The sequence below is a fragment of the Alosa sapidissima genome, chromosome 13, assembly GCF_018492685.1.
Source record: "Alosa sapidissima isolate fAloSap1 chromosome 13, fAloSap1.pri, whole genome shotgun sequence".
Taxonomy (NCBI): Eukaryota; Metazoa; Chordata; class Actinopteri; order Clupeiformes; family Clupeidae; genus Alosa; species Alosa sapidissima.
In genome coordinates this window covers 2,966,930-2,993,871 of record NC_055969.1, presented here as the reverse complement: position 1 = coordinate 2,993,871, position 26,942 = coordinate 2,966,930, and the positions used below count along the sequence as shown (strand labels likewise).

General features: G+C 39.9%; 1 protein-coding gene across 1 annotated transcript in view; it reads left to right on the top strand.

The window, feature by feature from the left end:
* The first annotated feature begins 1,679 nt into the window (after window positions 1-1,679).
* Window positions 1,680-26,942, top strand: part of LOC121680974 (inactive tyrosine-protein kinase PRAG1) — a 57,072-nt gene continuing 31,809 nt past the window's right edge. The window contains exons 1-3 of the mRNA XM_042060571.1: window positions 1,680-2,058; window positions 8,367-8,740; window positions 10,792-12,179. Coding sequence (XP_041916505.1) covers window positions 8,489-8,740; window positions 10,792-12,179 — 1,640 coding nt within the window. The 5' untranslated portion in view covers window positions 1,680-2,058; window positions 8,367-8,488. The remainder of the gene's footprint in view (window positions 2,059-8,366; window positions 8,741-10,791; window positions 12,180-26,942) is intronic.

The window sequence follows — 26,942 nt, the reverse complement described above, 5'->3', positions numbered from 1 at the left end:
CTAATGGTAGCATGATTTAGCATGCTATAAGCTAATATACTTAGCATCTACGAAAGAATAGCACATATATTTTTTCACTAAGAATCTGTCACAACTAACAACAATGTCTCTTACAAACAATTACACAATGTATGACTATCAATATGTATTTAATCAGACTGTGATAAGATATAGCCTAATGATAATAACAGCAACACTTATTTAGGTTAGATTACGTGTCGACATTAGGTGTCGTTAAAATAAGGTAGCGACAAAGCGTCGTGTCAATTGCCAGCCAGCTGTCAATCATAAGTGTATACACGCCCTTTTTAGATTTGTTAAAATAACACAAAAAATAATAATTTCATGTGTGTATTGAAGCATCTTGAAAACGACTTTTTCGAATAAAATGTTGTAGATGCAAAAATAGTTTTAGGTGAGAAAAGTGACACGGAAAGTTGGCTACTTGCCCATTGAAATACATGGAGATGGGCGGAGTTACGCATTGTACTGCAACCAGCCACGAGGAGGCTCTGGACTAGCGCTCGCATCACTCTTAACAGACGGCACACTGTCCAGTTCTATATACAGTCTATGATCCAAACAATACGGTCAGAGAATGTCTAATAAGGGGAGAACCTTCACTCTCGGAACGCTTCCGGTGTGGTACTGCATCTAGGGGCGCTCGCGGGCGAGTCCAGAATGAATGGAGGTCTATGGAGCTGTACCCCTCATAATCCACTTTTCTCGGGATATAATTTTTTTTCAAATAATTTGAATATTGTATTCGAAAGGGGAGGCAAAGACAATACACTTGGTTGAGTATTATATTTTTTAAAGTCACTTAATTGTTCTAAAAAGCCTGTCAAACGTGTCAATGACGTCATTCATTAGCATGATCATAGCATAGCATAGCGTGTTATGGGCAACAACGACCCAACCTGTAAGAAAACGAAAGGACATGACTCCCGGATTATTTCACTTTTGATTGATAATCCATATCCATTTTGCGAAAAATAAAATAAAATCTGAGGGTTTTAGTTGTTAAATAGGTGAAAACAATAAATGTAGCCATGTAGCTCCATAGGACCCCATGTATTTTGGACTCGCCCGCGATCGCCATCTAGGTGAACTCTGGTGAACTGCAGCCAAATTCAGTTAGTATGGGATTAATAGAGAGTGGGGAGGCTCTCCGTAGACGGGCTCTGATACGGTTGTCTCCCTACGCTGCGTTAGCTGCCCTACAACCGGACTCGCTAACTATACTTCTTACGGGAACCTCAACGTTACATACAAGGTAGCTGAGCCTGTTTTGCCGTCTATTGTTTATGTAGATAATACAGAAGCTACAATGTTGGCACAGGATATATGCTATATTAAGTTATGGCATTTCAAAAAATTCCTAAAATGAATGGGCTTCTATGGGGGTTAGCAGAGAAGTGGTCCCTCCAGCCTCCATTCTTCTACTTCCGGGAATTCGCCTGCCCCCTTAGAAAAATCGCATGGACACTTTATAAGAGGGGTGTGTCGTCTAAAGAGGTCTATGATTACATGAACTGCGGCTAGAGGAACTAGATCTACAATCGCCCCCAGTTCCCTGTAGTGCGAACACGGAACTACAAAAAAACAGTAGGCCATATAAAATCCCTCCAGTGTGAAAACACATTCTGACTACAATAACCTTCATAACGATAGACCACAAAGGAAACGAAATGTGTGTTCTTAGATGTAGGCCTAACTTAGATGTAGTAGGCTGGCCTAAGATGTAGGTAGAACTTCACTCTCTGTTTCGTCAGCAGGTTTGGTGTTACAGCGCTCCTCCCCTCTCCTCTCCTCTCGCGGCTGGAGTTATAGATCATTCACTGTTCCGAATCCTAACCACACGCATTCCAATGAATTTAGTCCTGATATCTGATGATTTGGGATTATTTTCCAGGAGTTGACTTTGCCTTCGCCGTGTGGTCGTTATCCGTAGTCGGTCGGTGTGGAATTTACAGAGCAGCTTTTCCCCACCGAAATTTAAGGTGCAGATCGGTATGCCAGTATACTGGGCTGCTGTTCGACGCATGCTGTCCACAGGTAAGTCCGGTGCTCTGGGGTGACTGTACAGGCTAACGTGACTGATCACTGTTAACGTTAATTGCTCAGTCGGTTTTGCATTGTCGCTTAGATAAATAAGAAGCATCGTGCGTTACCCCAAGTGCAAACAACATGTCACCAGCCCCACCGGACGACGAGGGGGCGAGATGGTTCGGTTTGTCGGGTGCTATTGTCTAAATTGTTGCCTATGCATATGTCATAGGCTTCAAAACGGTCGTTCTTGTGAAAGCTAGGCCAGATAAATATACCGGTAAGTGAACGGTAATGTAATCATAGCAACAGGGATACAGATTGAGTAGGTAGACAATTTAAGCACGTGCTTTCAACACTTAAGCAACACAAAACTAGGAAACGAACAGGTGGCTGAATAGGCCGCTGTGTACTGTGAATGTACACGTTTAATATATATTTTTAGAGCTATAACGTTATACTATTATAAATTGTCTGTGGGTGTATTCGTGACAAGCAATGATAGTGGCATGTCAAGAGCGTTTTTTTATGGAATAAATATGCCAAGAATGACCAGATGGGAGAATTTATATGGCAATAACGTAACGTAGTAAGGTCAGCTCAAATTCATGTACGTCTAAGGCTTATTGTCAAAGCGTCAACGTTTTGTCTTGGCCAATTTATGGAGAATTTGTAGACTATTTTATGGTCACTTAATGTAGCCTAACATTATGTACACTAGGCTAATGACCATAAGTATTCTACTTAAACCTAACCAGTCTGTTTCCTGAAATATTTGGAATGAGCTAATAACATTGACTTTGCAGCAATAAAGACTTAGTTTTCCTGTGTAACTATGTGAGTCAAATATTACCTCACAAAACCTATTCCTAAGTAAACACCATAACTTAGTCATTTGGGTGTTGCTGCAGACTTCAGCCTTAAAGGAGCACACCAACTTCTCTGTTCTCTGCCATCTCTGACCATATGAGTAAAATATTAGCAGTGCTGGGAAAAAAGTGCTGGTACTCATCATGGTTAACATGTATCGGACGGTGTATCGATATCAGCAAATATCGTCGGGAATGGAGACATCGAATGGGCTATTATTTGTAATATTTATAGTGAATAAAATATCTAAGACATATCAGCAGAGGTGGGACAAAGTCACTGTTTGGCAAGTCATAAGTAATTGTCTCAAGTCTTAACACTTAAGTCCAAGTCAAGTCCCAAGTCAAGACAGAGACGTCTAAAGTAAGTCCAAGTTGTGTCTTACCAAAGCCAAGTCGAGTCCAAGTCCTTATTTTTTTCGAGTCCTAAACAAGTTACTGATGGGAAGCACTGACGAGCCAGACCACATCAAGATGATAGGATTGATGATATGTCTGTTGCACAATGTTCTTAGCCTGGCGGGGCCATCCTACATCATTGAGATGTATAGTCTGGCATCGAACCATTCACCTCGCTTAATCCAAGGGGCGGGCAGAGAATTTTCTTTCAAACTGCCTAGGCATGCAATAGGCCAGCGCTACGACCATATCCGTATCCGGTCGGCAAAACGGCAAATACATCCTTCTTCAAAAGTAATGACTTAAGTGCATTGTGTTGCTCAACTTTCAAAGAAAAGCACAAGTCCAACTCCTCCAAAGTTGACGCCAACGCTGATTCAAACAACCGCTCTTCGTTCGCCATAGCCACCTTCCTTGTTGTTCACAGTCGCAGGACTGTCGTTATCCTGTTAAGCCCGCCTTAAGACTCTCTAACAAAATAGAGCGCTGTGATTGGAGAACGTCCACGGTGCTAAGCCAATAGAAATCCCTATGGTTCGATACTAGATGTACAGGCTGAGCAAATTAATTTGCCGCCGCTAGGGTGCGTCTAGATTTCTAGGCTACAATGTTCTTGCTTTGACTAATATTTAGACCTTTTATATCATTATTATTATTTATACATTCGCCTTTTCTTTCTATTTACTATTATTATTTTTATTTGATTTTTGTTATCATTATATCATTATTATTATTATTAATAATAATAATACAACATGCACTTACAGCAGAAATGGTAAATATAAGTATAAACATATAACAAAACTCCACTGTACAATAGAGACAGTAGAAGATAAGAAAAACTAAATACTAAATATACTATATAAATTAAATAAAAAAATCCACAGTGTGCTTGAGTGTTATCAAGCATGAGACGTTTGCAGTGACAGGGCCGGGACTGGCCTGTAGTTCTGTGTGCATGGTTTGGTGCTCAAGAGAGTGAGTGTCATGGTGAAGGTGCAAAAAGTAGTCCAACAGTAGTCCAACTAGGGCTGGGCGATAAAACGATAGCGATATAGACATGTAATCGATATCAATAAAAATACGTTCGATAGAAAATTCGATAATTAAAAGCAACACACACCTCCTTATGTTGTCCATAAATAAATAAATAGGCTAAATATATCTTGCATTGTATAGCTATGTGCAACTCTACCAGAGTAGGCAATAGAAGTAGGCCTACCTCAACACAGACTCTCAATGAGTCCTTGCTCCGTGCACACACACACACACACACACTCAACAAAAGGTATTCATTTGAAACTTAAACACACGTGGGGAAACTGAACAGTCTAACCAGTAGACTATGATGAACTAGCAAATTAAGCTACTTTGTTTACAATATTTCCAGGCTTCAACCAGTGCTGCTTTTCATTCAGACTTATGTGCACATTTATTTATTTGAGTGTTTTTCATGATTGTGTTGCTATTTCTTTTCCCTGTTTGCTTTGATTGATAACTGAGGTGATTAAAAGAAAGTTTAAAATAAAAGTGTTTAAATTGAACTTTCAATTGGTCCTTATCTGAAATAGATTTTTAAAAAAAATCAATAATTATCGATATCGACTGATATTAAATACTTATATCGTAATACAGTTTTCAGCCATATCGCCCAGCCCTAAGTCCAGCAGTGCCTAAATAGCCTATTACCTGGGAATTATTATTTATTGAACTGCATAATTTTATTGAATGAAAGTAGTGATAAAGACAATCATTTGTATATTTGCCTCTGAAATTCTCATTGTGTTGGTGTGAAGGGGATATCCGAATCTAAACTTGAGTCTATCGACTGTTTAAAGTCGGGTTCCATTATTGGAGCTGGCAGGGGACAGACATGTCATACCCAGCATCATTTCTGCCTGTTGAGCGTATGGCTGGGAGTTGTGTGGTTAACACATCCGCTGTGCATTTAAGCAAGACCAAAAAAAAAGGGTCACAGTCATGCCACTATGCACAGTGGTTGAGCTCTAGGAGACTGTGATGTTTGTATGGAATGCACCTTTGTGGCAAAGCCTGATTAAAACTAATTGTTGAAATAAATAGTTTTGTGTATCTTTTTTATATAACATTGGCCATTGCTAATGACACAGCAGTGTTTCCCACAGAATTGGATTCAATTTGTGGCGGTAGCTGACTTGGACAACGGGGGGGGGGGGGGGGTATTAAGATCGTCTTGGTAGTGTATAGAGCTGGTAAGTCCCGCCCTTTCCGCTGGACCTCTAGATTGAAAAATCGTCAATGCAAGTGAATGTGAGAAAATAATGATTTTCTGGTCCCGTTTGATTTGTGCCATGAATGTGAACATATGTCGTCTGTGAATTTTTAATATAATTTTTCATGTTACGAGTTTGACAGTATATTATATGATTCTTCGGCTATCAGTTGTGGAAAAGACATAACGAGAAAGACTACATGTCGCCTGTGACGTGAGCTAGCTCTAATCGCTAACATTAACTGAGATGCTAGTTTTTGTAACGGCAGGAATAAACACACATGGTAACAAAAATATTTGAAACATGTCTAGCTTCACTCAACACATTAACACTACGATACAAATGGTGACTTTCCCCGCTGCGCCTAGCGTCCTCAGGCGGAAAACCAACCATGCAACATTGCGACTATCGTCCCAGAAAGAGAAGTGAGAAACAAGAAACTAGTTTTAAATCGTGTTTCTTACCTTGTAACATCCACATAGTTCTGCCAAACTTATGCTAACCGTTCGCTAGCTTGTAAACAAATCCATGTGCTTTATTGTTACCTTTTCCTACAGTTTGAAATAGCATAATGCACAATTTCTCCAGCAGAGGGGGAAATCCTGCCAAGTTTCCCTTTAAGTCCAAAGTAGGCTGGGTTATTCAAAGTGTCAGTTTATTGCACATCATTTTTAGTTTTGAATAGCCATTGCACACCCATGTTTATTGGCGTGTTGTTCCAAGATCCGTGGAATCATTCTATGCAAGCAAACTGCATACAGCGAGTCTTTATTGTTGATGTCAGACATGATAACCATCCAAATATCTTGCATGTTGACCCGTGATTCAGTGCTGACAAAACTCTGATTACCCCTCTTTCTCTGGTCCTGCGCTGTGCTGTGTGGGAGGAGGAGTGGCTACAGTAGAGTGGATAAAGCCAATGTGTGCTGCTTTTACCAATATATTTACCAATATATTTTGCATTACTAATCCAAACAACGTCAAACTTGGCACTACTGCACCTACTCGTGTCTGTAGCAAGACTCCTGCCAAGTTTGAAAACAATCGGACTAACGGTTCGAGAGATATGTGAATAACAGACAGACATACGTTCCTGCAATTTATAGATAGATTGTAGGTCAGTTATATTTCCCACGTCTTTTTCAGATAAACTCAAATTCAAGATTTTCCAACCTGCTACTAGGAAAAAAAAGTTTGAGAGAGAGGGAGATTTGATCCTTTTATTAATCCTTTACAGGAAATGACATAACACCACACATTTACTCTAACCATACCTAATAAGTTAAAATACAATAAATAAATACTAATAAGTGCAAAATTATTAGAGACAGAGAAATCTGGATGGTTTAAAGGTAGGACTTGTCTGTTTGTATTGAGATGGTGGACTACAGAAAGAACAGATATCTGGCTGCAGGCTGTGTTGATTTTCTCACCTGAACGTGCTGTTCAGGCTTTGGTGTGGAAGGGTTTTCCAGGCAGGCTCACCCCCCATGTGACTCATGCCTCTCACATTCCTTGCATTCCGACAGCCAGGCCTTACACCTTTTGGACTGTAGTGGAATGTTGGGGTCTTGATATTTGCAGGAAATCCCAGGGGGTGGGTAGACACCAAAGGACTGTAATTTGGAAGGTTTGAAAAAGTGAACATACAAGTGTGGGTTATTCCAGTTAGCCTATAGCTAAAGGGAGCTTTAGGCTAACTTGAACCCTTAGCAGAATTAGGGTTGGGACAGTATGGATTTTTTCTTACCATGGTTGAAAAGCAAGAAATATGCGGTATACTGCTTTAACCCCCCCCCAAAAAAAAAAAACCCAAAAAAAACAAATGGCAAATGCTTCAGACAGTTTAATCAACAAGGCTATCACGATTTTAGAACTGTTACATTCATGACGTTTTTGCTACTGTTAAAACGGTTTCTAATGGCTTCGTCATGTTGTAACAAAGGTAGGTTAGCCTACATGTCGCTGTTAAAGGGACACCAGGCAACGTTTTCGTGTTTTCGTTTTCTCGCCCGCCCCTACTGCCTGTAGAAAGAATATCCCACTTGCAAGTTCGGTGTATCCTACCCACCGACCGAAGCAGGATCAGTTTACAGCACAGAGGCAGGCTAACGAAACGCTAGAGATTGTTGCAAACGTGTGTAATGGCAGAGCTGGCGAAGAAGCAGCGAAAACCCTTGATGGAAGATGCAAAGAAAAGGAAAAGAGCTTCAGACTGAGCGAGTGGGAGTTTCGTAGAGAAAAAGCATCAGGCTTGATGGTGTCCCTTTAAGTTAAATTTTTTATCAAACTAGTGTCCCTTTTAAGTTAAATTCTTATCAAACTAGAAAATATTTTTTAATTCTTTTTCAACTTTCATGGAGTAAGAATCCTTTCATGTATGAATCCTTTCTGGCCAGATTTCACAGCTTTCAAGTCTAACGTCTTTGTGTAAATCGAGTATGAACAAAGAGAATAAAGTGTTGTGCCAGTTAATTCTCTCGTACTTTCGCATAGTAATAAAATAAAAAATGCGGTTACTGTCCCAGCCCTAAGCAGAACTCCCAATTCCAGTAAATTAATAATGTTTAGCTAAGCAAACTTGTATTGCACACACAGAGAAGAGGAGGGTATGCATCCTATTATCTAACTCTGGAGTAAACAGCAAAAAATCTAATTTCCCAAAAAGTTGGTGTACTCCTTTAAAATGATTAGCAATATTAGGCTGTATTTCCTGATGTCAATGTTGTTATCTATATGCCTCTTTTGCTCTGATTCAGATGTTTAGTGGTTTGAGGTTAGTCTTCTCTCTTTGCAGGTGAATACTGAAAACGGAACATAATACAGTGCAATATTGGGAATGATGTCAAAGCTTCCCTACCTTAGCTTATTAAGGTCTGCTGCATATTGACCTGAAAGCAGACCCGTTTGTCCAGGAAGATGTCGACCTGTGGTGAGTTCGCAGAACACGTGTGGAAACCTGGCTCATGTAAGAACTGCTTTCACCCGCGTAGTGCCCACACCACCAGCACTGTCCCCAGCTGCTATCAGACAAGCGTGGGGGGCGGTGAGGAGAATGACTGTGTGACCCTTCCATCACCCTACTCCAAGCCCATCATTGCCGTCAGGCCCACCATGATGAGCTCAGAGTCTTCTGAGATGGAGGCTAATGATGGCATGAACGCAGAGAAGGTAGAGTGAACCATAATTTCTGTAATTTCTTCTTTAATTATTTCTTAAATCAGTTCTAAAAGGTGGCATGTATAAGCTTGGCTATCAAGCTAAATGATTTCATCCTGCTCATCCCAAGCAGATTGATCTCAGCAAGTCAAGAAATATGTAAGAAATATACATAGGTTACACCTTTATTTGTCCACACATTCTATATCCTTTGCAATGTCCTTCCAATTGTATTTTCAACAAGTAAGGTCAGATTGTTTGCAATGTTACACTGAAGATGTGTAGTTGGCTCGTATATGTTATTACTGGGAAGCTAACAGTCATTGAAGATAACACATTTGAGTTGTAATGTATTTAAACATCAGTCAGTTAAAGAAGCACTATGCAGGTCTGGTTATTCCTTCGCTGTTTCTGGGTTTTCGCCGGATTTGGGCTCGCATTTTTCACTACACAGCTCCCCCTGCAGCTTCGGTAGCAAGTGACTGCTACACCCCACTAGCTAGCAAGCTAGCCATCAAGAAACCAAGCTAAACACATACAGGGCTCACAATAAAACATTCGAGCAAACACATTGTTCAAGAGACTATCAAACCTCATTACAAAGACGAAGTTCACCCAAGGGTAGGCTACTTACAATTTCAACAGCAACAAAGCCAAGTCGGTGTCCGTTTTGCAGTCTTCTTCAAAACTACAATCTGACTACTTTTTCGAGACCGGGTCCAGAAAGTTGCATATTCAGTTTTTCTGCCTGCATAATTATAAAAGTCATTTTTGCTAAAATTGTTGCATAGTGCTTCCTTTAATAAATGTATTTTTTATAAAACTTCTATTAAAATGTCTAAACTGTTTAGTGTTTTGGCTGGACAGCGCAGGGTTTGCATCATCAAAAGTAATACTCCGTTTTAGAGGATAACAAACCCCTTTGAATATAAAACAAAGCCTAAAGTGCAACTGCTAGGGCTGTAACGATATGCGATTGGAAACCGAAATCGCGACACTCATCCACGATACTGTGTCGCAGTGTAAAAAGGCAGAACCGCGACACACCCTTTCTAGTGTTCACGCAGTGCTTTGCAGCTTACGCAGCTGCATAAGCAACACACATCTCTCGCTTTACTTACCGGTAGCCTACGTTGTCCAATAATAAATAAATAATAATTTCATACCTCTTGTTGCTTTCATTGTAGAATATGTGTTCAACTTTACCGAACAATATATTAAACCCCCTCTCCTTGCCCCTCTCACTCTCCCTCCCTCTCACTCTCCCTCCCTCTCCTGCTCAATGAACACGCACGACTTGGCCAACACAATCCAAATAAAACATTCACAATCGTGAAAGCAAGGACGCATAGAGAACTGCTAGCTAAATTACTATTAAATCCGCTTAGCATCATTAGCATGCTGTACATATTTGTTTAAAACTCTTGCATTCAAGTTGACTGATCATCTCAATACCAACATTTCCCAAAAGGGCCTGTCTGTCCCAAGGAGAGTAATTACCTTGAAACTTAAACATACATAGGGAAACTGAACAGTCCAATCAGTAGATAAGCTAGTCATCTATGCTACTTTGTTAGGTAGAGTTGTAATAAAAATAGTAGGCCTAGGCTAAAAGCTAATCTGCATAAAGTGTGCTGTCATAAATATCAGACATTCAGTAAAATATTTTTATATCAGGATATAAAATAATACAGATATATTATAATATATATTATATTGTAATCCTCTGGTGTTCTAAGGTATGGCTATTAAAATGTTATTTTAAATGTTATTAATCAAGACTGTGCCGTGATACACCAACCTCACGATTTGGTTTGTATCGTTACAGCCCTAGCAACAGCTACTGAACATTTACATTGAATTCCGTGGTATGCCGCTGGTTTGTTAGAACAAACAAATCAGCAACAAACCAGCAACTTTTGCTTTTTGCTGCTGGTTTGTTCAGCAGATTTCACAATCACTAAATAATTTTAGAGATTGATAAATCACTTAAAATAGGTATTGATACAGGTAATGAAGATATCCTTGTGATAATTCCTCAATGAACATAAATTCTTTTTCAGGAAAATGACAAGAGATTGCAGCTAAAGAAAGTTGTGGATGTGGCCCCACTTTGCGTTGACAGTAACATCTGCAGCAGTGTGCGGAAGGAGACCATATTCCACAATGTCATTCCTGGGAACACAGATTATTCCAGCAGCTTTTCTTCTGGTGCCTTGACCCAGAAAGACTCCAGAATCATTAGAAGCACTTTTGAAACTCAGGATGACAGCCTTGGCCCTCAAACCCTGATGGAAAATGTCAGCAGCACATCCTACAGGCCACAGATTGACAGGGTTAAGTGCACTTTTACATCAAAAAAACAGCAGCAGCAGGAATTTTCATCACCTTTGGGTATCGAGATCAACATAATCACTGCCTATCCTAGTGACTATACCAGCTATCCTACCAGTGAGCTGTCCACCACTTTTCCTTCCCCTACACTTAGCCCCAACTCACGACATGCCAGCTTGTCAGACTCCTGCTCATTCTGCAGTAGCACTGACTCAGTCACGGTACCTGCAAATTTTTATCAGATTGACCCAGAGAGCACTCAGAATGGGCCAATCAGTCCAGAGCCCATTTACGCAGAGAGCACTAAGCGAAAGAGGAGGCCACAACGGGAGAGGAAAGAACAGCTACGGGAGCAGTCAGATATTGAGGTGGAGCCGGAGGTTAAGGCTGGTGACAGTCAGAGGGCCACTATCACAGTTATGGCAGCCCACACAGAGAAGAATAACCGTACTTTCTACCTGAGCAGTCCGGATTCAGCTGTTAGTACACAATGGCCATACCTCAGCCCAACTGCACTTCAAGACCCCTGCAGCCCTACTTTCAAGTGGCCCACACCCTCTTTCTCCATGGAGACACCCTCCTCAGATCTTCTAAAGCCCAAATCCCAGTGTAGCCCTCCCCTACCACCAAAAAGGAACACCCGTTCCCCTGTCCCTCTTCCTGATTTGAGCTTCATTTCTGTCTCCACAGTGGGCAAATCTTACCATTCCAACACCCAGTGTACAGACCATCTGGCTGGCAATGCCATGGAGAGGAGGCATAAACTTTCTAGCAATACCTGGACCCCAGAGGTCCGTATAGAGGAGGAGGAGGAGGAGACAGAGGCTGAGAAGGGGGTGGCTGATAAGGTCAGGCTCAGTGACCATCCTGCAAATGGGACTTCTGTCTGCAAAGAGTACAACTGTAGCTCTAGTATGCAGGGTGAGGGCACAACATACAATAGTGCCAGTCAGGAGCAAGCAGCTGTCCGAGTCATGCAGGGCAGTTACAGTGGCAGCGGCAGCATGTTGGTAACAGGGACAACAGCAGCATCTCTCATCCATGTTCATGATCTTGCAAAAGGAAAGGTTAACCGGGAGACCACACCACCTCCACCTCCTCCAAAGAAGCAAAATAGGTAAGCTTTCTTATGTTATTATGCTGCCATCTTCTGAGTGGTGTTTATTTAGTAAACAATCAAGTTTGTATTATTTTGTTTTGTATAATTGGTTTGAAAGGGGAAATCAGTGACTATTTAAAACCGAATACAGTTCATTGTCGTTTAAACAAAAGTCTGTTGAACTCGTACTGCACTGTATAGTGCCTTTGGTGTTGTGATAATGTTGGAAGTGTTGTACAGAGATAACAATTTTCACAGAGCTTAAGTGAATCATGCTTCATATTATATAGATTGATTTTTGGCAGTCATGGCAATTTTTATATTTAAATCTAGTTAATGATAAACTGATTTGACGCCTTGTATCACTTTAGCCAAGGTAAAAAATCAGTTATTGTACACCAACAAACTAGCCTCATGTGGACAGTTCTTGGCAGTACTTTGTACAATGCAACTCTTCATTGGTCCTCTCCTTTTGTTTCTCTTTCTTTTTCATTCTGAAATTGTTTAGCCTATTTAAGCTGCTATCCTTAAGCATCCAATTGGTTCTTTGTGCTCCACAGTGTTTTAATAATGAATTCCTTGTTTCATTCACAACGTTTTACATTTTCATTCAGATGCACAAAAATAGCCTGCTTGCTTACAATGGAGATTCAATGGGGATTCATTCAATAACGCAACATGTGAAACATAATTCTTGTCTTCACCAACAATGCAGTTGTCTTTTGACTATACCAAGAAGTGAGATTAAAGGCATTGTGTCAGCCAATAATGTAATATCGGCCAATAACGTAATAATTTTAATGTAATAAAGCCAATTATGTGATAACTTGTCAATAATGTAAAAACATTTCTGAACCAATAACGTTTTGCCAATAATCTATTAAGTTATGACATTGTAGGCTGGTTATTACGTTAGATTGATAGATAAATAGGTAGATGGATAGATACTTTATTGATCCTCAAGGGGAAATTCAAGGTCCCAGTAGCTTAAAGACATCACACACAACATATACTTACAACATAAACAGCATGATAAAATAACAAATCCAAATAAATAATATGTGCAGTAAATGATTCTAAATCAAAAATCCACATGAATGTGCTTAGGGATGTAGGGACGTATGAGACGCTTGCAATGACAGGGTAGGGACTGACCCTGTGATGATGAGTGTGTCTCATGGTGGTAGTGCAAATAAGGCCAACAGTGCAAGATTGGAGTCTAGAGACCAGCATTAAATGTGGACAATATAAGAGAATAATGCAGACATAGTAATATAAAAACTATAGCAGTGCAAGGATAGCAGTGAATATGGTCTAAAGTTTAGTAGAAAGTAGGAGAGACACAACAGTCAATATTAGAGGTCTGAATTAATAGGGTTGCAGCCATTGTCAAGTATTAAGTTAGGCCTCAGTCCAGGCTTGGGGGAAGGAGGCAGGGGTTGTGCATATGGGCTAATACAGTATAGCCAGTAAACAGTGTAAACCAGGGGGTATTATTCATGTCAAAATAATAATGTAATTCGGCCCTTGAGGGTATTTTTAATTGTGACAAAGAACGACACTGATTAAAACAGACAATAGCTAGAAGTACGGTGACATTTCATTTATACTCTCCACCACTAGTTGGCAGACATCCAGAGCTTTGATTCAAGCCTAAATTCGCTGCACAAAGTTTTCAGGAACTACTTGTATTACCATATTACACACGAGAAACACAAAGACATGCAAAGACGCGGAAGCGATGCAGGCCATAGTTTTGCACAAATTGAAGCAGAAATACACCAAATGTTGAAAGTCTTGGGTCTGTTATTCACCTATTCTGATTCTTAAGGAGAATATCTGCCTTTTGGAGATTACGATCGATCATCTATTGACAGTGATAGTCAATGTGAATGGAGGTGCGTCTGTGTGTGTATGCATGAGGTGCCAGTGGTAATCGTGATGATAGTGTCCGTAATGGACGTGGTAGGCCTACAAGACAGCAGGGGTAGTAAAAATAGGGCTCTGAAGAACTACAAAGTCACCCGCGATAGGAACTGATTTGACCAGGCTACTTTGTGGTTATAGTAATAGTTTACTATTGTTGGTTTACATTTTATTGTTTTCCTGCTCATTTGTAATGTGGGTGAAATGACAAAAAAAGAAAGTAAAACTGCTCAAATATGTTCAACAGTATTTACTGAAAGGTGCATAATTCGAGGTGGTTGCCATCCAGTGACGTGATGATATGCATGGGTAATTATTAGATGGGTACATTTTCTCCCTTCATTAACTTTTGTTCATACTGAACGATTTTCACATTTACAGTAGGACTCTAACCACTTTCAATCCATGGCCTTTTGAAATTTTGATGTAAAAATCCAACTTTTTTTTTTTTTTTTTTTTTTTTTTTTTTTTTTTACCCTGGCGCATATACCTGTTTTTTTTGTTTGTTTTTATAAATGTTAATAATATTTATTTTATCGTTATTTTATTTATAAGCTAAGATTGCTAGCACAGGTGTCTAAAAAGAGATAAAAATACTTGCACTTTCTGTTTGCAGTTTTGTGAAATGCATTTTCAGAAATATCCGTTCTTTTTTTAAATTATTCTTGAGCGCTGACGTGGCCCTCCAATCAGATGACATTGGCAGCAGTGGCCCCCAGCTCATTTGAATTTGAGACCCCTGGTGTAAACAGTGTAAGCAGTGAACAGTGGGCCAGAGGACAGTCAGTACACAAACATTGTTATAGGAGAGGGTGGAGAGGCAGACATGCAGAAAAGTCTATCTCTCCTCTTCCCTTTTGTGAAGCATTGTAGGGTTGTATGGCCAAAGGGACAAAGGACTTCTTTAGCAGTGTGCATACAGTAGTCTTGAGCTGATCATGCTCTTCTGCTTTGTGATAGCGCTCTGGAGTGGATGACGGTCATTGTCCAAAATGTTGATCAGTTTGTTCAGAGTCCTTTTATCTGATATTGAAGTGATGCACTCCAGTTCAGAGCCATATCTAGATAGATAGATATGTAGCCTAATAGCGGCTATGGAAAACGAGAGGAATAGCGTTTAAAATGTCCATTTAAATTGTAGCCTAAATGTCCATTTAAATTGTAGCCACTGTTGTGCGTTTTAAATCTGAAATAAGAATGTGAGGAGGTTGCTATTAACTTTAAAGAGTGCATCTACAATCAAAACTACAGTATCTACATGCAAATTGAATAGCCTTATGTCCGGTCTATGGATGTCTTGTTTAGTTGACCGCACAGTCACTAGATTTTAATCGGTCAAGTTGAAGACCTGGTGTCTGTTAATGTTTGTGCAAATAGGCTGATTCATGTCCCTTGCAGTTTGCAATTGTGAGGTCCATGGCACGCGCCCCACAGAACTGTTTCATTTTGCGATTGAGATGAACTACGTCCTAATAGAAAACTGTTAGCTTTCCTGGCTAAATGGTATCAGTTAGGCCTGTTACACAACATAAATTGTGCTGGCGACCCAAATAAAATCTCCTGCGACCCAGTCTTTGGGAACCAATGTTCTAGAGTGCTTCAGTGTTGGCTGACCATTCCAGTTTATCGTCCAGGTGTCTCTCCAGATACTTGTAAGTAGGGCTGGGCGATATGGCTGAAAACCATCACAATAAAAGTGTTTCATATCAGTCAATATCGATATTTATTGATATTTTTTGCAATAAGGACCAGAAGAAGATTTTTTTTTTTTTTCAATTTAAACACTTTCATTTTAAATGTAAACTTTCTCTGATTTTAATCACCTTTGGCTGTTATAAAATTAATATAATTAATTATAATATAATTATGTATTATAATAATATAACACTATATTAGTATATGAGCTACTGATATAATTGTTTTACATGATTATTTATTCATGACAGCACACATTATGCAGATATTATATGTAGGCTACTGTTAGGCTACTATTCTCCAACAGCTCTACCTCTTTCTGTCGTCAGCGGTCAGCAGCACTGAAGCCTGTTTATATTGTAAACAAAGCAGTTGATCATAGTCTACTGATTGGACTGTTCAGTTTCCCCACGTGTGTTTAAGTTTCAAACCAATACTTTTTCTCCTTGGGACAGGCCCTATTGAGTCTTGGAAAAGACGTTTCCATTTATATCGAGATTGAGATAATAAGAACTTAGCAGTCAACTTGAATGCACGTTTTGAACAAATGTTTCGCAGCGTGCTAATCATGCTAACTTAAGGGAAGAGGAGAGATAGGCATTTGATCCACCTTATTTCTTCGACTGACATAAATGGCCATCTTGGCCTGCCCTAAAATGAATTTCAGTAATTTGCATTCATTCTGCCTGCGTCTTGTGTACTTAAAACCAAGAATAAAAACCTCAGTGGAGAAATCTGCACCAAATTTACTAAACAAGCGCTGCAAAATAAGGAACAAAGGCCTCAGTCTAACACACTGTGAGAATGCATGAAAAATAGTCTCTCTCTGAAAACAAAAAGGACATTCCTGACCAACATTTGGATTTAAAATTGAGACAAAAGAATTGACAGCCACAGCCCCATGAACTATTCTCCACTGTAAGTCGCTCACTCTTTTGGCTAAAGGTGGTTTGTAAAATGCTCTCCATTCCGGTGTTCTATCTGGGTTCAAACCAAGAACAGTGCACCACGGTGTGTCCACCAGGGCTTGAAAACGAAATTATTTTTCAAACGTTCTGTTCCGAACGGTTCAGGTAGGCCTATGTTTAACGTTTTCGTTCTTGCATGCGTTCCGCCACCAACATATCGGTCCTGAACCTGTTCGGAACGCAAAATATCATTCGTTCTTAAAGTTCCGGCAGTGTTTGGCGGGCCTATCAAGTCTATTTTTGTGGACTTTAGAATAGACGTACTCATTATTTCCCCTTGATTTAGCCTATACCGTAGCTATGCCCAAAAATAATAAATCACAGGCGGCATCCAAAAACATTCAGATGGGCTATCCATCCCATAGCCTACAGACTTACTGTAGGCCTAACCTATGCCTATAAATCATTTCTTATCAAAAATATTTCTGGATACGTGCTAAACTCCTTACCTGGTTGTAGCCTAAGTTTTATCCATATGGAGATCTTCAAAGGCTTGCGCTATAATTCCAACCCTGTTTATAAACGAACCTGTCTGTTGCTGACAAGGCCTATCTCAAATTTCCCGTTAATCCCGTTTGCATAGAATAGGCTATAATTGCGCAAACATTTCAAATCCCGACTTTAAAACGACAAGGCGTGGACAGGCAAAATGGGCTATTACGCATAGGCTACAAGCAATTTCCAAATCAGTTTCAGTAGCCTACGCTACGAGCTGGCCTAAGATCCGAAGTGGCAGACGGATAGGTTACATTACAACAGCAAGACAAAATATACACATTTGGACCAAATGTCCATTTATTCAGGGTTTTTTTTTTTCAAACTGCAGAAATCAAATTATTAGGCTGTACGCCTACAATCAAACGAGTAGAACACTTAGGATATGCTTTTGTGAAATTTTATAAAATATATAGAGAACGAAAAAAAACATTATTAACCGGTTTTGTGGATTTCAGAATAACGTTTCTGTTCCGGAACAGTTGAAGACCATTTTGTTTTCGTTTACGTTTTCGCTCCTCGTAAAATTCCGTTCGTTTTCGGTTTTCGTTTTCGTTCCTTGAACCGGTCCGGAGCCCTGGTGTCCACCCCATTTATTAAACATTTTTTGTTAAACACACACATGCATGGTATAACTGTCTCCCAGTGACAACATTAAAATAAAGGGATAACGGCTCCTTAGATGCAGAAAACAAATAAGCACTCTCTTCCAAAATAGGTGAGAGCACAAGCCCGGGAAAGAAATCACGCTCATCAGGGCACAGCGCCCCTGTGCAGTAGCCCTCTATAAGCTTGATTTCACCCGCGGTGCAGGTATCCCGCCATTTTTTTAGGAGTTGTGACACCACCCGACAAGACCTTAACCTCAGGCAATCAGCGAACCCCTTCACATTCCCAAAATCAGATCCTGCCAAATCTATCACATTTTTTAAAATCACAGTCTTTGAGCTGAGAAGCATCTTCTTGATTGCAGGTAATCCAACTGCGGAAATGTCCAAACGCGCACCCCCAATCACAGGCTCATGCAAAAGCCAGTATAAGGAGGTTACTGACCCCTGCCTTTATACACTGAAGAGGGCCCAAATTCTAAACAGACTCCGATAGAAAGGTGGTAAACCAGACACATTCAGTCCATGCGATGCCATTAAGAAAAGGGACTTGTCCATCCCCAAACCTTTGAAAGTTCTTAAGATTGAGCAGCTCACAAGACTCCAAGCTGCATCCGTGGGCCCAGCCAAGAGTCTCTTTATGAACTGCAGTCTGAAAGCTGCATCAATGCTTTGCAGATGGATAAGACCATGCCCGCCTTCGTCCTTCGGTAAAAACAAAATAGACTGTGGGACCCAATGTAACTGATCCCCCCCAAAAAAATAACTAAAACGGACTGTAATTTGTACAAGAGATCCGGTGGAGGGTCCACACAGGCTAGACGATGCCAAAAAGATGATGCCACCAAGTTGTTAATAATAAGTGTGCGCCCCCTATATGACATCTTTGGTAACAGCCACCTCCACCTCCCAAGCCGCCCTTTAACATTTTCAACGGCCCCTTCCCAATTTTTCTGCATTACTTTTTCATTTCCCAGAAAGACCCCTAAATACTTAAAACCATCTCTTTTCCAACACAGCCCATCTGGAAGTTTTGGTTCCCCCTCTCTCCATTGACCAAGCAATAGAGCCTCACTTTTTGGCCAGTTGACTTTGGCTGATGAAAAAGCCCCAAATTCCCCCAGGGTACTTAAGATTACCTCTACATCCCTTTCCCCACTTATTAAAACAACTATGTCATCGGCATAGGCCGATAAACAAAGGGGTACCATACAACCTGGTACATGCACACCACTCAAGGTTTTCCTTAGTCTGTGTAACAGAGGCTCTATTGAATATAACATCCCAGACAAAGAACAACCCTGCCTCACACCCCTTCCCACCTTAAAAGGAGCACATAAGCCACCATTAATCTTTAAAATGCTCTCTACATCACTGTACAGAACCCTGATCTTCTGCACAAAGCCTTCACTGAAACCAAAGGCATTTAAAACATCCCACAAATAGCTATGCTCCACCCAATCGAAAGCTTTTTCCTGATCTAGTGAGATCAACCCAACATCAAGTCCCAGAGAATGTGAAACATGAAAAACATCTCAAATCAAAGAAACGTTATCAAAAATTGATCTGCCGGATATGCAATAGGTCTGGTCCGGATGGATGACCTGTTCATTTACCTTGCCTAGTCTATTGGCCAGTGTTTTGGAAAGTAATTTGTAATCACTTTGCACAACATTGCTGCAAGGAGTTAAAAGAATCCTTGTGTGCTCTAAAATCAACCCAGAAAGTTTTGAAAACATCTCTAAAGAATGTATCATGTAGGGCTGAAACGATTCATCGAATAACTCGATTACAAAAATTACTCGAGGCAAAAACCCTGCCTCGAAGCCTCGTTAAATTCCTATACGCGCAGGGATCTGATTGTTCCACACAGACCGTTGTTCAGGAAGCACACCACTAACGCGTGAATTGTACATTCTGAATTTAGCTGGCGCGATGGCGGAGTCAAGATATCCATAAATGGCAGAGAATGTCTAAAGTTTTCAAGTAAAGTTTTGGGATCATTACATACTCAAAAAGGAAAAGGACAAGCTAAATATCCACTCCATGCTGTTTCACCAAGCGTCAATAAAGTAGGCTAGGCTATTTATCAATCTAGCCTATCTATCATCTGTCTACGTAGCCTATTGATGTTGGCTGATTTTAATCACATACTGTATTTGTAGCGATGTCATGATGGCTTGTTTAGCTTTTATGTTTTTAAGTAAGTAAACTTATTCACATTCAATTGCAAGACAGTATGCCTAAAAAAGAACCCCTCACACACATGCATGCACCCTCATCTTTCCTCACGCACCGCACGCGTGCACACACACACACACACACACACACAGGTTGCTAGGTTACCATAGCAAATAGGCTCACTCCAGAAATTATTTTTTAGTAGCCTAATGGTAAAATTATTTGTTAGTAGCCTAATGGTAGGCTATTTTTTAGTAGCCTAATGGTAAAATTATTTGTTAGTAGCCTAATGGTAAATGCTGCAGGTGTAGAAATCTACATAAAACAGATATTTATGTTGATGTCAGGTCTAGATTACAGCATGAAACTTGTTGTAGGCTACATATTAATACATTACATTGCTTTCCCTCTTCTTCCTCCCAGCACTTCACAACATAGTATGGGCAGCTTTGTTCGCCCAGCTAAGTCATGCACAAGAGGCTGCAATTTTACAGAGAGCATTTTGAACATTATTTAATTGATGGCACTGACACTTAAAAACACTAAATGGGTAAATTGCAATAAATGGGCTTAGTTTTGTAGCCTAATGTTGGAGTTAGAATAAATACCTCTGTGCCAATTGCTTGATCATTTTACAGCCATGTCATTTTCGTTATGCATTATGTGTTTTGGTTGTTTAAAAATGCAAAAAAAAATGTATCCGATTAATCGATTGATAAAGTGCTAGATTAATCGATTACAAAAAGAATCGATAGCTGCAGCCCTAGTATCATGTAACAGGGAGCTAATTATGATCAGAAAAACCCACAGGAGAAATCAAACAGTTTCCAAAAATATTGGTGTTTAAAACAGTAGAATCTATCAAGCCTAGCCATGGAGAGTGTGTTGCTGTGAGCATGGACCCAGGTGTATTGCCTCTGCTCTTTGTGAAAGGTTCTCCACACATCAACTAGGTCATGTGTCTGTATGCATTGTGTAAGTGTTCTGTGGGACAGCATATGTGGCTCAGTATGATTTCTATCATTTTCAGTGCAGTTAAAGTCTCCACCAACAAATAAAAATTCTTCACTATTGCACCCAGACACAGCAGCGGATAAGGTATCTAAAAACAATACTCTATCCGCGGCCTTTGTTGGGGCATACACACAGATAAACACACAGACAAGATTTTCAAAGCAAGCCCTAACTTTCAATAACCTTCCTTCTACAATTTCCTCAATTTCATGGGAAACCGGAGTAAAATTCTTTGCAAACAAAACAGCAACACCCCCACTAACCGAGGTGTTGTGGCTTAGTAAAGAAAGCCCATCCCACTCCAATGCCCAGTCAGCTGCGTTCCCTGCATCGCTGTGCGTCTCTTGAAAAAAAAACATCAAGATGTTTCTGCTTTGCCAATTCATAGAGCCCCGACCTCTTCAATGGGTCCCTTGCCCCAATTCGCAAATCACCCATGGGAAAGAGCAGAGATTAAAAAAAAAAAAAAAAGACAAACAGTATGTACCTATTCATCACAAACGACAGGGAAATTAACGCTGACTCGCTATCACTGTTACCCAACACAGTATTTAACTTTTGTAACAAACTTTTTCAAACGGAAACCTTCCCTTTCTGTGAAACGCCCTTCAGCCAAAAACAACCTTGTTTTGGAAATAAACTGTTCAACATCAGGAAAATAATCGTCAATCTGGACATTTCTGGCATGTTTAGTTTGTAACAGAATGTTTTAATATCAACTACGCTGTAACACTGAGCAGGGACACCACTCGGGCGCAGAGTGCAACTGATACTACAATCAGATTCATTCTTGCTCTCTGTGTAACCGGTCTTTTTGGCCGGTGAATGTTGTTTACTCCGCCTTCTCTTATTTTTGAGAGGCGCTTTAAAGGAATTATCTGGAGTAAAATGCACTTTAGATCACTTTACAGATGATTGGGAGTACACACGTTGAGTTGACATCAAAATCATGTCATTTGGATGTGTTTTGAGAAAGTTCGATTTTACCGTTTTTAGTCAAAACTCGTTAGCGTGGAAGTGAGAAGGGCATATTATTTCGCCGCTACAAAACGCTATTTTTATACCTCTTCTACAGTTCCAAACAACATTACACTTACGTGGTAGTGAGTAGAGGGTCCCTAAAGCCAAAGCAAAGTATCCCGAGGTCTTTATGTGGTCGGATAGAGAGTCCAGAATGAATTTCATCAAGCCAGTACCTTTCCGGAAATGTTGCCATCTTTGCTGCCATCTTTAGGGGAAAGTCCGTAGGAGTCGATTGTCAAGTATGGGAGTAACACGCTCTGGAAATTCACAATTCCGTCGCCGTTTAAAAAAAAAAAAAAAATAGTCCAGTATTTCTTTTGAAATTGAAATGAAGTTGTATGGACTGGACTATGTTTTTTTTTTTTTTTTTTCCCCTGATTTTTCCCCTGATGCACCCCACAATTGCAGTATCATTACGCTATTGGCTGGGTTAAATAAAGCTTTGAAAATGTAATAACTGCAGGCAATTGTATAATAACATACTGATATCACTGTGTTTAAGGTTTATTTAGTAGGGCTGCAAAGGGGCAGAACATTTCTGCTAAATTTCCAGAAACTTTCCATGGGAAGTTAAGATGGGGAATTTTGAAAATAATATTCCAATTTGGAAACTTCATGGAATTAAAGGAAATTATGGGAATTTATGGGAATTAACTGGTCATTTTGGGTAATTCATACAAACTGTTTCATATACAAACATTAACATTTTATTTTGTAATAAGCAATATCATTTGTTTGTTCGTATTTTCGCTTAGCTTAGCATACAAAGCTAGCTAGCATGCTATCAGCAATCCCATTCTCTGCCTATGGTTTACTAGCGTGCTAAGCTAGCAACATTGAAACCACTGAACTGCCCAAGATACACCACGCCACTCAACAACAAAATCCGATTGGTTGAAACATTGACTGACTATCACTTTGTCCAAACTTCATAGATTATAATCAGACAGGCAATATGAGCATATGGTTATAAATCGTCCCATTAGAGCTTATGCGAAATGACGTACACCTATTATGAGGATAAAAGTGACGACAAGCCCATAACTGGGCAACTCTGTTCACAAACTTCCCCCAGTTTCACATCAGTTATTCCCACATGAGATGACGTTTTCACAGGGAATTTCTTTTCCCATGCACATGAACGCACCATAGGTTTCCTTTATAGGCTAGTGACAAATGGTCAGAAAGGGCTTTAGTTTTTGAGATACCCCTACCAGAGGTAGAACTAAACCCAACAATGTTTTTCCTCATCTCTAAGGTCTCCCATATATGAAATGGGTTCTTGGCTAAAAATATTTTACTGCTAAGATTGTTAAATTAACAGATAGTTATACACCCCAAAACCAAAAAGGGACTAAAATATAGCCTGCCCGTATTGGAGTTAAGGCATATAAATTAGTGCAGATCAATCACACAAGCTCTGAGAGCTTTGAAACTTGCCATGTTTATAGTCAGGAAGTTGCTTTACCTACTAGAAAAGACTGGATGTGAATATCTTGATGTATGGAATGAATAGAGACATGTAAACATACACCTAAAATAAGCAGACATGCAAAAAATGAATATCTATGCAGAATGTTTTCATTTACTTTGTAGCTGCGTTACCAGGGATTATCATAGAAACACATATGATAGCTTGTTGGAAAGGTGGGGTTGTTCTGAATCCAACAATACCAAATATGTAAATATAGTATGACGAATCAGGGTGTTCTGTCACTCAATGTATGAGGTGTCCAAAATGAAAGAAAACGGAACACTGGCAAAATACAGTCTCAAGTCCAAATCACATCATCAGTGGTGAGAAGAATGTTGACAAATTCATTGTTACTGCAAGGTAATTGCTGCTCTATATTTACATTTAATAATGATACATTTCATATGTCCCAGTATTAAACAATTCATATGAAACACAGATCCAATTGAATAAGGTTAACATTGGAATGGAACACCTTTATTAAAATATTTATATTCACTTGAATTTTGTTTTGGTCAAGTCATTACTGAATAATGGAAAGTAATATTGTTAGCTTTTGTCTGTCCAGACCAGCAGTGGACAGTACAGCCTACACTGCTTACTTCACCCCTAAGTAGCTAAACAGTTAGTTGTAGCTAAGTCCCTAGCTAAGAAAGTACTTAGCCCTCTGACCAATGTTGCACGTGTAATTCAACTTGATTTGCATTTCAATGAAAATTCTGAAATGTATATAATTTTTCCTTTTCACTAGTCTTTTGAATTATGGAGAATGTCTTACAGGCATTGGATCCAAAGCTTTGTATCATTTGTGGCAAACATTTTGAAAAGGGCAAGAAAAAAGGTCCCTATGTCCAAAACCCTACAGTAGAAGGCCTCCAACGCATACTTACCCTTGCTCAGCAGAGAGAGAGATGGTGATGTCCATAAAACTCTGGCTCCATATACAGATGATATTTCCAAAATCAAAGTTTCATATCATGTAAAGTGTGCTACTGCAGTAAGACAAAAATCAGTGAGCAGCAGCAAGTTGCAAATGTTGAGAGTGAGAGCACATCTGCACCAAGAAGGCTGAGTAGGGCTGATATAACATCATTTCAAATACTGAGAGATTGTTTCATTTGTGGGAAGGTCAGCTCTAGATCAGAACCTCTGACAGCCAATTTGACTGGTACAGGGGCAATGTAAATTATAGGCCAAGTATACTTGCGTATACAAGGAATTTGGTCTCTGCATTTATCCCATCCCTGAATTAGTGAACACAGAGCACACAGTGAACACAATGAGGTGAAGCACACACTAACCTGGAGCAGTGAGCTGCCTTATTACAGCGGCACTCGGGGAGCAGTGAGGGGTTAGGTGCCTTGCTCAAGGACACCGTGGATGTGGGCATGGGAGAGCAGTGCCCAACCATTTCTTCCCTCCCGCCTTTTTTCCCTTCTGGGTCGGGGGTTTGAACCGGTAACTCTTCGGTTAGCCCGAACCCCTAACCAGTAGGCCACGGCTGTCCCCAATACCAGAGACAAGGTCCTTCGGGCAGCTTCTGAATGTACATTCAAATTCTTTAATGCCCAGATCTCTTTGCATATGATGGCAAATACCATAAAATGTGCCTTGCACACTACATCTCTAAACAAAATATAACAGCAGCCATAGAAAATAATCAAAAAAGCAGACCAATGTCTATAACAAAGCCTCTATTAAGCTCACTGAAGACATTGATAAAACAGTATTGTCCAATGATATAAAAGTGAGGACTCAATCCTTTGACTGATAGCTATGACAACATACTAAAGACCATTGCTGAGCAAGAAGGTGTGTCTATAGTTCAACACAAGAAATATAGATCCTGGAAACTAAAGGAAAAGCTGATACAGCATTACAAAGACAGGCTTGCATTTGTTCCACGTCCAAGACAGTCAGATCTGATCTGCTCAGATAGTATGACCATATTGTGCACTGAGGGAAGCTGCTAAACTCACAGAAATAACAGTAGACTGAGACTTCACTTCCACAGACAAGTCAGAGTCTTTCTGAAATCCAAATATTACACAGGGCTGCAGACATATTGAGGAAAAGCATGGATCAGGTGTATATATATGTCAGCTTCCAATGTTTCCAATGCAGCAAGTATGTACCCAACATCTTGTATGACTTTGTGAACTGTTGTGTTGATTAACATGCCCACAGAAATGACCAAACATGTGGTGATGACCCAGCTTCAAAGGAGAATCTGTGTGTTATCGCAATTTGTCATGATCTCATTGAACAGAGCTGTCACATTCATACGCCAATCACACTGGGACTTCCCATTTTGATACATCATAAGTTTGGTAGTAAGACAGTCATCAATGAGCTCAGTGCAATGGGACACTGTGTTTCCTATACAGATGTTGGGCACTTCTCACATCTTTTGCAGCAGACCAGATATCAAGGACAGAGAGTGGTGTCTACATCCCAACTGGCCCCACTGGAGTTGCTGAACATGGAAATTGTGATGCAGCCATCAGCAACAAAATGAAGATCACCACTGTCCTTGATCTATATTTCTTGTGTTGACACACCTTCATGCTCACCAATGGTCTTTAGTATGTTCTCATAGCTATCAGTCAAAGAGTTGAGAGTCCTCACTTTCCTACCTTTGGACAATACTGTTTTATCAATGTCTTCAGTGAGCTTAATAAAGGCTTTGTTATAGACATTGGTCTGCTTTTTTATTCTTTTCTATGGCTTCTGCTATATTTCATTTAGAGATGTAGTGTACAAGGCATTTTATGGTATTTGGTATCATGCAAAGAGATCTGGGCATGAAAGAATTTGAAGATGTACATCATCAAGCCTGTCAGAAGCTGCCCGAAGGACCTTGTCTCTGGTACTTGCGACTGTTCCAGTTGGAATTGCTGTCAGAGGTTCTGGTTTAGAGCTGGCCTTCCCACAAATGAAACAATCTCTCTGTATTGGAAATTATGTTATATCAGCCCTACTCAGCCTTCTTGGTGCAGATGTGCTCTCACTCTCAACATTTGCAACTTGCTGCTGCTCACTGATTTTTGTCTTACTGCAGTAGTTCGCTATACATGATATGAAACTTTGATTTTGGAGGAAATATCATCTGTATATAGATAACTGTGTGTGTGTATATAGAGCCGGAGTTTTATGGACATCACCATCTCTCTCTCTCTCTGCTGAGCAAGGGTAAGTATGCGTTGGAGGCCTTCTACTGTGGGGTTTTGGACATACATAGGGATCTTTTTTCTTGCCCTTTTCAAAATGTTTCCCACAAGCTTTGGATCCAATGTCTGTAAGACGTTCTCTACAATTCAAGAGGGTAGTGAAAAGGAAAAATTTCAGAATTTTCATTGAAATGCAAATCAAGTTGAATTACACATGCAACATTATT